The sequence below is a fragment of the Centropristis striata genome, chromosome 1 (assembly GCF_030273125.1).
Source record: "Centropristis striata isolate RG_2023a ecotype Rhode Island chromosome 1, C.striata_1.0, whole genome shotgun sequence".
Lineage (NCBI taxonomy): Eukaryota > Metazoa > Chordata > Actinopteri > Perciformes > Serranidae > Centropristis > Centropristis striata.
In genome coordinates, this window is record NC_081517.1 from 14373091 (window position 1) to 14385337 (window position 12247).

Sequence of the window (12247 nt, forward strand, 5' to 3'; positions counted from 1 at the left end):
GTTATCTAACTCTAACCTACTTTATAGCATTTTTTAAATCAAATTTTCCATATTATTGCTCCTTTATTTCTAAAGTGAAGGTGGTCAACACTGATATTTTGACTGCCATACTGCTGTTATAATGCACTCATTACAAACTAATGGTTTTATCAATAGTTCATAAATAAATAAATAAAATAAATAATATTTTGAGCCCTGAGTACATTCACAGTGTGGTATTAGTACTTTTACTGAAGTAAAGGATCTGAATACTTCTTTCAACCACTGCTTCTCCCTCAATGTTTCATCTGTTTCTCTCTCAAGATTTCTGTGCATGAATTGATAAAAATGTGTGGTCCAAAACATGTTATTACTGGATACACTTGCAATATAAACATTGTCACAAGAATGTGGACACTGACATCTCATTCCAAACCTATAGGCATAAATTTGCTGCTGTAACCACCTCCTCTCTCTTCTGATTTCAGGCTTCCCACCAGAAACAAACAAACAAAACAGTGGAGCTTGACTGTGTGGTGGTGATGTCAGAGAGGAGGATGCAGTGCAAGCTGTGAGCATCATGCACAACTGGCATCATGCAAGAACACTTTTATATTCTTATCCTAACGTTCTCTTACTTTGTGATTTAACATTTATATTTAAACTGAAAATCACCCCAAAGTAATGACATATAAAAATCCATTAGTGAAAAACTGCATGTGACTCCTAAAACCAGTCTTGTAAATTGTCTTTGTGCCAAGGAGAAAATAAATCTATTCACAAGTGGTTCTTGCATGAGGCTCAATAATTCTCACCCTCTCCACCATGTGCTGGCCACACACCTTCAGCACCAGACTGATATCACAACAATGCACCACAGAATGCCACAGGAAGTCTTGTCTTCCTGTGGATATCAGACTCTTTAATTCAATCAGCCTACATCATGCAGAGAGATGGACGTCAGAGACACGAGCCTCCTCCCTGCTCTGTTTGAATCACACCTCATCATCAAAATATCTATTATACATGACCCTCTCTGTTCACTGTTTACTTCTTTGGCAAGTTTATATTTTTATTAATTTGCACCTTTATGAAACTTACTGTTAACCTGTGTTGTTGGTGTGATATTAACCTCTTTTTTTTAACAATTACATTCCAATTACTTTGTTTTCAAGTGTTTCATCACCAACATCGGAAGAATTCACAAGCTGATTTTTCGTATTATTTTTTTAAAATTCAATTTTCAAGAGCTTGGGATAATTTCAAGATAGACTCTGACAGATACTGGATTTTTTTGGAGGCCAAATACTGTCTGATACTAATATAATATTAGGGAGTAAAAAAAGTCTGATATGGATTTATTGGCCAATATTTATGTGATCAACACATTTTTTTTGTTATGATCCCTTAAATGAGGTCATCAAACATTTGTGAAAAATATTGAGGAATTTCGCCTTACTATTAAAAGTTTATATTTATGACACTACCTGTTATCACCTATATGTGCAGATTTTTTTGCGCCTTACTGATCATCTTATTGTTTATATTTTCCTTTATTTGCACTATATACACTACTGGTCAAAAGTTTTAGAACACCCCAACTTTTCCAGAATTTAATTGAAAATTATGCAGTTTAATGTCTCAGTGTACTCTGAAATGAATGCACATTTGCAACATTTAAAATTCTTTATTGAGCATGATAGTGTTTTGAAAGTAAAAGAAAGATTAAAAATCACATTTTATGTTGGACATAAAGACTAAAAAAAGACACAAAATGACCAAAAAAAGACACAAAATTACTTACAAAGACATGAAAATAATTCAAAAATGGACAAAATAGCCCAAGACTCCATAGAGTTAAGTTGTTAATCCACTTCTTGTTCCCTGAAAAAGGCCTACCGTACTTGTATAATTCTGAAATGTACATTATTTTTCAGTTTTGGCTAACCTTACCTTTTTTTATTTACCTCTGGCAGTTCACCACTTACCTTTGTACCCTTTCAAGCTGTTCATTAGACTTGAACTGCTTGAATTTCAATAAAAAACTGGAAAAATTGGGGTGTTCTAAAACTTTTGACCGGTAGTGTATATTTGAACTTTTTCCCAGTTTGTAACTATATAACTATAACTACTTGTATTGCAACTGCTGCACAACAATTGACCTTCGGATTCATACAATATTATTGGTTATTAAAATTATTGGTAACACTTATAATAAGGATGCAAATCATATTTTTAAGTAATGCTTAACTAATGCATGATTGATGCTGATTTAATGCAGGGTAAGACCAAAGTGCTTTACACTACAGACTGCGCTCATTCACCCATTCACACACACATTCATACTGGTGGCCGAGGCTACCAGGGCACACTGGTGCCACCTGCCATCATCAGGAATTCATTCACACACCGATGAACGCAGCATCGGGAGCAATTTGGGGTTCAGTATCTTGCCCACTTCGACATGTAGGCTGCCATGGTCAGGGATCGAACCACCGACCATCCAATCAGTGGGTGGACACTCTACCAACTGTGCCACAGCCACCCAAAGTTGTAATGCTGAAATTTCAGATGAGTTTCCCTCCTAAACTAAACCTCTGTAAATATAACTCCCCATTAACACAATACGACTGGTAGCACAAAAAGAGAAGCATAACTACCTACCACTACCTACCACATCAAGACATCCAGAAATTAGCCACAGTTGAGAAGTTTTGTTTTGAAATAAAATTTTGAACTGAGCCATGTTGGTTTTGAACAAGCTGACTCTTCAGAATGAAACAGATCACTGGCGATCATGTGTTTGCCTGCTGTGTGAGTGTATGATTCTGTCTGTCTGTCTGTCTGCATATTTGCAGCTAATCTCTCATACTACTGGACCTAACATTTGTTGGCATATGTGTGACCCGATGCGGAAGGACCTTTCATGGTTGCTGTAATTCATCAATTTTAATAAACCAGTTTTATTCATTGTTTTGTATCACAGTTGACTGCTGACTCCTTACTCCTCCAGCCAGCAGGGGTTTCAAGTTGCTGCTTAAATTACATAGCAAAAGTGCTTCCAGCAAACAGTGAAGGGGAAAAAACAACCCTTCACCTGTTGCAGGCCACATTAAGTCCTTAGCAGCACTTTTAATTTCAGTGGCCCCAAAAGTTTAACAGCTGGATCACATCTGTGTTCATTCATGAGACACACCAGCATAAGCAACACCACAGAACACACCACAGAAAGTAATGCAACAGTGGTTGCATTACTTTCTGTCATTAAAAGTAACCAGAATAACTACTATTGCTGCATTGTACATGTACGTGTATATGTCAGGAAACCAAATGCAGTCATGTTTGGATTATTAATATCATTCAGAGATCAAACAGCTCAGTGAATTTCATCAACTTCTTCAGAAACTGCATCTGTATGGCTAGTACAGCGCAAATGTGTCTCCATTGGTAAAATTGTTACCTAAAATACACTGATTTTGTTAAATTGTGACGCAATGCAAATAAATGGTTAGTGTGCCAAAATAACTAAAACATGATGCGAATGTGTAAAAAGTTGATGTCAAGTCTGTGAGCAAGCTGACAAGTAAACAACTTCTAAAAAATGTTGTTTTCTGAAGGGAGTTCAGGGCTAATAGGTCTATGCTAACTGCCGCTAACAATATGTACCCAAAATAAACTGATAAAACCATGATTTGATTGCAATAAATGGATTAGAAGCAAGCCAAAATAACGACATCATAATGCAGATGAGTAAAATGTTTGAATTCATGCTTTATCATTTTTGTCCACAAGATGACAAACAAAAAACTTAAAAACAAGAGTTTTCTGAGCGGAGTTCATGGTGAAAGGAGCTATGCTAACTGCCGCTCATACAGTGGAAGCAAAATAAACTCATAATTTTCGCTATTTAATTGCAAGAGACGGATCAAAAGCATGATGAATTAACGTTGGGTTACCTAACGTAATCCCTGGTTCTTTGATAACAGAGTGAGGTGTTTCACTATGGGAATTGCATAATGCGTGACCAACTACGGAAGCTCCAATGACACCATGTCTTTCTTTGACAGACAGGTTGAGGCCCCGTCCCCCTTTATTATAATGGCTGACTGCACTGACCAGGTCATTCTTAAACGGTTTCTTCCCTTACCGGGCAAGGAGGGAAGTGTCGGTTAAACACCTCACTCTGCTATCAAAGAACCAGGGATTACGTTAAGTATTAACGGCATTAACTACAGATAATTTTAGTGAGCATGAGTGACCCTGTTCCCTTATACTGTTTGTTTTTATCATCTTTTGTTTTGTGTAATTTGCCCGCAGCTGAGCCTGGGTGCAAATTTACAGACTTTATTTCTTTCAATAGGGGGATGTGAACTACAGTTTGAGAACAGTGAACATCTTGTGCTTGATGACACATTAAGAACTGCCTCTCTGTCTCCTCGCTCACATCTAGAGGAGAAATCCCCCGGCTGTTGGCTGGAACGGGAGCCACCGCAACATTGAGGGGGTAGAACTCACATCCTCTCCTCTTTGCCTTTTTGCAGGGGGATGAGGGGGTGATGGGCCGGCTTGGAATGTTAGGATGACCATTTTTTCTTTCCTTCCACGGAGTGGGAAGGACGGCGATTCGCCGCTGCAGCCACGAACGACTGTTTTCCCCAGGGTCTGTTATAGCTATTATTGCCGGCTCCTTCTCTCGGTGACTGATCATTGCGGCCAGCCCCGGGCTTTGTGTTGTGCTGCCTTCCTCTCGCTGCAGCGAAGCCAGTACGGGCTGGGGGGCACAGTGTCTGCTTACGAGGCAGGCACAAGTCGAAAGCCTCCCCTTCCTGTTTTCTGAGGGTGCTGGTTTCTCATTTTCTCAAGGGCTGGGCCGAAAAGACCCTTGGTGGGGTCATATGTTGCGTCCATCACTTCGGCTTTCTGTGCATCCCCTAAACCTGACAGGTTGAGCCACAAAGCCCCATGACGTGGCCACAGCCCTGCACCGCTCAACGGGAGGAACGTAACAGTAAATCGTTTGTCACGCAAATCTCGTTGCTGGATTTTTAACTCTAGAATCTAGCTGTTGGCCCATTTCCTCTAATATCTCAGCCTGGTAAACTGACAACAGTGTGACAGCGTTCAGAAAACAGACAGACTGAGCTGCGTATTTCTACATTTTCTGATAAATGGCAGCAGTAGTTTGTTCTACCTTACCGGGCAGTGAGACATGAAAGGACGCAGAAACGGACTGGCGATTCGGGTGGAGGTGGTGTGCCACTGGCTGGGGGTTCAGCCAGCCTCTGGTCAGCCATGCCATGCACCTCTAGTTTAGAGTAGCACTGTGGGGCAAGTTTGCTTTTATAAGGGCTAGACCAAAAACAGCTCATTTCCTTCATGCATGCTGGGAATGCTGGAAGTAACTGTTTGGCCGGAGGCTGGGCTGGAGGGAGCCTTTTTCCATCATCACTGTCCGTGTCCTGGGCCGCTGGCCATTGGATGTTTAGCTTGGCAGCGGTGTGCTTGCAAACCTCATACAAGTTGTTATCGACCGGGGAGGCCGCATCAGCACTGCTGGGGGGGGGGTCTGGATTCTAGAGTGGGGAAGATGGAATCATTCGCCCCCTCCTCCGTATCATCCATATCGAGGATGTCAGAACTGGCATCGCCGTCTGCATCGTCGCTCCCTGCTAAGAAACCCTTGAACAGCGGAGGCATGTTCAGTGGCTCCAGCTCGTCCATCACGTCGGCCCAGCTCGTTGAGGCTGGCCGCTAATGGGCAGTGGGGTTTGCTCTTGCCTCGGTGGTTTTAGCCAGGAATGGGTCCTGGCTATTAGTGTAAGTTACCGTAACCCTCATTCTCCTCTCTAGTATCTTTTCAGGCATGGTGATGCAGTGAGCGCAGACCTGCGGGTCAGCTAGTGAAGCCTGGGCGTGTTTAGCATCCATGCACACTATACATATTGGATGTGGATCCCTGCTCGAAATGATGGCTCCGCATAACGCAGGGCAAGGCCGGGACGCACCCCCTGCTTCCTAGAGCTCAGCGCCTTTGGCGGGGGTCGCAGGAGACTGGAGACGTAGAAAGAGAACTAGACTGTTAACCTATATTTTTAGTAGAAAACAAGGCTCGTCGTAACACGTTCGTCTTGTAACAGAGCACCGGCTATAGCTAGTGTAACCTCACTACAACCCGTACCCTGTGGAGGATGCTTCGGGAGTCTGGTTAGCCACCAGCTAATGTTTAGCTAACCTGACCGGGCTCGCGTGAAGCTTTTGCCCTAAATAATTGCGTGCCGCTTGGTAAACAAATACCAAGTCGCTTGCGAGAATAGCTCGCCACAACACAGTTGCTATTCCAACAAAGCTTAAACTCACTTTATTTCAATGACGAGTCGTAGTCCATCCGCAGAACTGCGCTAGGCAACGTAGCTCCTTGACGGGACGTCTGATAGCAGTTAAGCAAATCCGACTCGTCCGGATGCGCTGAAGGAGCTTAAATGTAGATTATTCCGTATGGGAAGAAAGCGAGAATGACCTGGTCAGTGCAGTCGACCGTTATAATAAAGGGGGGCGGGGCCGGGGGCAGGGGCGGGGCCCTACCCAGGAGTCGACCTGTCTGTCAAATACAGACGTGGTGTCATTGGAGCTTCCGCAGTTGGTTAAGCGATTCCCTTAGTGAAACAGAAAAAGAACTTAGTTCTTTTAGTTCTTTGAAAAAGAACTAAATTATGATGTAGATGAGTAAAGTGCTTGAATTCAAACTTTATCTTTAGGTTTTTCCACAAGATGACAAGCAAAAAACTTTAAAATGCGTATTTTTTCACTAGAGTTCGTACCGATCAGAGCTATGCTATGTTCGAGAAACTATGTTCGAGTTTACATACATTTTTTTAATTTAGGACCATGCATTTGCACTTCACGTCATACACCACTCGCTGTTTCAGTGAGTGTGTGTGTGTGTATGTTTATGTTTGGGCAAAACTTAATCTTAATCTATATCAAGTAACTTTGAATTAACATTCCTTAACTGATGATCGATTCAGCATGAACTAATCACATAAAGTCATAGTGACTTGCTTGTTTGTTGATGGTGAGCAGCAGGAATTCATGATACATTCTGCATGAAGTCATGCATTAAATCATCATGAGTCATCACGAGCGTTAGTTCATTATATAATTTGTACCATAATTGTAGAGTGTTACTGTCTTATTTGATCTTATCCTGTCCTGTGTTTATCTGGCTGGAGTTGCATTAGCGAGGTCTCACTCTGATTTTGGAAGACAAAGTCTGGTTCACTGTTTGAGTTCTAGATTAGTTTTTTGCTAAGGGGAATTGTAATTTTGATGATAAAAAAGGGGCCACAAAACCGGAATTACACTTCTGTTTAAAGATTTAAACTAGGAAAATGGGCCCAAGTTCAATTCATGCACAGCTTCATACTAATGGCACACACACATAATGTGCAGGAGTGTCCAAATATTTTTGTGCCACATAGTAGACTTTTGCAGAGACACTATGTTATGGTATGGTGCTTTGTATCACATTTGCATCATTCAGAGATAGTTTAGTGGCACAAATTGCAGAACATGGAGATTGTTCAGTGTTCTGTGCCATGTGAATGCATTAAAATTATTCTCCACAAAGGGGCAGTAGTGTAAAGGCTATCAAAGCCTGTGGCGAACATGTAGCTGACACTAATTATAGTAATGCATAATGTTATTCTATAATAATTGACTAACATGTCTCTTAAAGACTTTATCTGTCCTAACTTATGATGTATTCTTCTTGTTTTCCTGCAATATTAGTTTCTATTGAATTGCTGTTTGCAAGCCAAATTTCCCTTGGGGAACATTAAAACTCTGCTCTACTTTTTAAGTGTTCATTTTTATTCATGCACTGTTGATGTGACTGCTAATGGCCACAAAACAAACAAATTACAAATGCAACATCTAGTGTTCATTTTAAAGATGAATCAAGCATTACTTTCCACAGCTAAAAAGTATCAATTATCAATATTTTCATCTGAAAATGCAAATATACTCACCGTTTCGGAAACCCCAAAGTTACTGTCAGAAGATTTGACTCGTTAGTTTACTTCAACTTACTATAAAAGTTACTTTTTACAGTCACACATTAAAACTTTAAAGGGGAAACCAGTAGTGCATAATCACAGCTCCAACGCTTCAATATTTTGTACAAGACTCAGATGCAAACATAAAAAGTACATTTTCACATAATTTTGGACCATTATTATTGTCATATCTGTGTACAAAAATGTGGGAAAAAATGAGAGCAGATAGTAAATAAAAACACCCTCCAAAAAACGAATGCAAAACTTGCTGTTAACCGGGAGCCAACTATAACCATAAGATCTGTAAAAATGTGGTGCTCTCCACATTGATTTTCACATAAATCCAGCTAAAGTGTTGCCAAAATGGCTCGGGTGCTTTGTGATGGTAGGGGAAACCCTAACTGCATAAACTGCTGACAGCGGGATTATGATAATAAAAAGCTGTCCCCCATCCTGAGTCCTGGGACCTGCAGCTGATTGATGAGCCCTTACTACTCCTGGGAGGAGCTTTGGATCTGTTGCAGCATGCTTTGCTAACATTGCGAGGTGAAAATCGCTATTCCTAGCCGACCTGCAAAGTTTCTGCTGTCAGTTGTTTTGCAGGTAACTGAGTGAAATCAACAGGAAAAAGCGCGTTTTAACAGAGCAGCTTTTTACGCTCCGCGGAGAGCAAAAGCGATTAAACCCAGCTGCTCAATGAACCGAGTAGCTTCAAGTGAAGAGTTGAGACAGTTTCCAATCACAATATTTTGGTCAATATTTACAAAAGCGGGTTAGTGATTAACTGTCCTCGGTTGCAACAGCTGCACAGAGTCCCAGCAGGCAGGCAGCGAGCAGCTCGGTCACTTTAATCCGCTTCACAATGCTGTGCGCCCGGGTATGGAGAGGTCTGAGTCCCCTGTGCAGAGGAGGTCACCTGTCAGTATGGAAACGACCCCAGAGCCATACAGCAGCAGCCAGGCCGGACCTCAGCGGGATCTATCCGCCCATTGCAACCCCGTTTACCGCCAAGGAGGACGTGGACTACCAGAAACTGGAGGAAAACCTGCAGAAATATGCCAAGATCCCATTCAGAGGTCAGGCTTGAGCGCAAAACTCGTGTTTGCGGAAGGACGGAAGACTCATGTTTTTTTTAGAGTAGGCTAGAGTTTAAGGTGCAGGGGTCACAGAGAAAGACCCAGATGGTCTACAGTGAGAAAAGCTTGAATCTGTCACATTGGTAGTAATGTACACAGCGTTTGGAAGAAGCAGTGATGATCAGGTGCATGTGTGACTCAGACGAGCTCCTTCAGGAAAACACCCTATTAATGTGCAGATGTCTCGGATGATCCTGTAAAATATTTGGGACATCAGGATCACTTAAACTCGTTACACTTTTACAGAACCTGCTGAGCGGATCATTGGCTGGCAGGCAGCAGTGTTTGGTTAGTTAGGGATCTGACAGTGAGGATAAAGTTCAGCATGCAGGAAAAAACGCAAAATCACCTGGAGGCCAGCAGCTGTTTGTCGCCCTCTGGTGGTCTTCAGTTACTACTACGTCAAGTAACACTTCGTTCTTATCTACTGCTAGTATTGTTTATCTTTACATAGAAATATAATATGCCCTTGTTTATAATACACAAAGTGTTGGAAGGTAAGTGCATTTACTCAAGTACTGTATGTAATTGCAGTTTCGGGCATGGATGTATTATTGAACAGTGCCAGGGGCCCACAACTCATGTGCCAATAGTGAAAAAATTCTAAATGGCCATAAAGAAACATAAATAGACGAGAAAGAGATGCAAAACAGCTGCAAAGAGACTATGAAAAGCACCAAAAAAACCCACTAAGACATGCAGACAGTGCGCTTTTGGGTAAATGACTCAGATGATGGGACAGAAAAGTAGTTTTAGAGGTACAGTTACAGATAATCTGAATAGAAATAAAGGGTTAAGTTGAGGTAACAAAAATATAATAATAATAATAATAATAATAATAATGATAATAGAGTGTTTTGTGTTGCAGGTCTGGTGGTTCAGGGCTCCAATGGAGAGTATCCGTTCCTGACGGAGGAGGAGCGGGTGGAGGTGGTGAGGATGGTCAGAGGGTCACTGCCGCCGGACAAACTGCTGATGGCCGGGTCAGGCTGTGAATGTAGGTCTGTGTGTGTGCCTGTGTGTGTGTGTGTGTGTGTGTGTGTGTGTGTGTGGGTGTGTGTATGTGTGTGTAGGCCTGTCACGATAATTACTATATTGACTTATCGTTTGATATATAGAAATGGGCACGACAGTTTTTTCTGGACTCAATATATTGTCGTTTACATGTGTGACTTTTTGAGTTTTTTGTGTAAAGTAAAGCTGCAAATGTTTGACAGGCAGCACGAACTGCTGAAAAACCCTCAACTATATTTCCCAGGCAGCCATTCCAGCTGTTTGTATGTTATTTTAATAATAAAATAATGTAATACATCATGATTATCTCATTGCAATGTTTTGTTAACAGAGCCTGAAAGTCTATTGTATTTGTTATGGTTGTAGTTTATTTATTTATGTTTTATTTGTCTAGGATGTTTTAATATTTCTTTTCCACATTTCAGTTCCAATGTTTAATATTCTTGAGATATAAAAAATCATTGCTGTGGAAAATGATGGACTTATTATGCTGTAATATTGTTATAAAACTAAAACGACATCGATACAACGATACTATCGTTTATCGTGATAGTTTCTGGGAAAATATATCGTCCTAAAAAATGTGTTATTGTGACAGGCCTATGTGTGTGTGTGTCTATTTGTGTGTGTGTGTGTGTGTGTGCGCATGTGCATTTGTGCATGCATGCGTGTGTGTGTGTGTGTGTGTGTGTGTGTGGCATAAACTACACAGCATGAAAAGTTGCATTCTTTTATACATTTAGGGCTCAGTGATAAATAATAAAAATAAATGACATTAATAAGTTGTTTTTCTGTCAGCAGACATGTTAATATAAGTGACATTTTAATAATATGATTTTTCCTAAATTGACTCTCTGTCAAAACAATCACTGACACAAGAGTCATTATGGAACAAACTTTTAAAAGTGGCATCTGACATGAATTTAACTTTTTGTGGATAAATGTCGGCTAACTAAAAAGGTGAGATTAAAAAATAAAATCTTTACTAAAATAACTATTAGTAAGTATTAAAGCGTGTCACTTTTCTGGGTGTAGGTGGTGTTTAGTTTGCAGTATATTTTCTGTCCAGCTTAAAAACAGTTATCTGGGGGTTTTTTTTCCAGTGAAATCAACTGCATGATGTAACTATGTGCAGATGAGCAAATGCACAAAAACGTGCCGTTTTAATTCTGGTTTTGACTGTAACATCAATATTTCAATATCACCAATGCAACACATTTGCAACTGTTTGTATATTGTGTTAAAAAAGAAAGGCCAAAAAATGGTTGCTAATTTGTCAGAATGAAATCTTGATATTGAAATCTTATATAGAAAGAAATCTGGATGCACAATCACATAAGCTATATCTTATAAAAACAAGCACAGAATCTAATATGCATGCATGTAAACATAATATGTGTACAGCTGGAAATATGTATTTTTTCTTTCTCTATAACATCACTCTTAACTGCTATGCTCGTTTTGCACAAAAGCTCATAAGTAAATGAGAAAATCCTAATTTTTCAGCTATTTAATTCACACACAAGTATATGAAAACAAGCTTAAGCATGTGATTATTTCATATATGGTTGTTAAATGAATTACAAGAAATTGTTATTGTCCTTATCAACCCATTAGTCTGGTGTACTGCTCACTGTGAAATACAAGTATTTTTCTTATGTAATAGTGCAGTTTTCAGCTGCATATATTGCATATATTGTTCCCAATTTTATATTTATATTTCTTCTTGTCTAAATTGTCAATACTTATATCTATTGTTCATATTGCTTGCTTCTACTATTTGTTATTTTATTGATATTTTTGCTATACACTTTTTGCTGCTGTTATACTGAAAATGTCCCCGTTGTGGGACTAATAATCGAATCTATTGAGATATAAAATTCCCTTTTTTGGAATTGAATATTTTGACCAGATCGCTGAGCTCTAATTGCAACTGTCGAGTCCTGTTCCACCCTTTAAAAATGTCCCCATATTGTGAAGAAAGTTACTGAAATTTATCATTATAATGACTCAGAATAACCTTGAAATTGTCTCAGTGATGGTAAAATATCTTCTGCAGCAGAT

At 40.0% G+C, this 12247-nt stretch overlaps 1 protein-coding gene across 1 annotated transcript in view; it reads left to right on the forward strand.

Moving 5' to 3' along the window:
- The first annotated feature begins 8584 nt into the window (after nt 1-8584).
- hoga1 (4-hydroxy-2-oxoglutarate aldolase 1) overlaps nt 8585-12247 on the forward strand; it is a 30274-nt gene continuing 26611 nt past the window's right edge. Inside the window, exons 1-2 of the mRNA XM_059332230.1 lie at nt 8585-9109; nt 10038-10166. Of these exons, the coding sequence (XP_059188213.1) occupies nt 8896-9109; nt 10038-10166 (343 nt within the window). The 5' untranslated portion in view covers nt 8585-8895. The remainder of the gene's footprint in view (nt 9110-10037; nt 10167-12247) is intronic.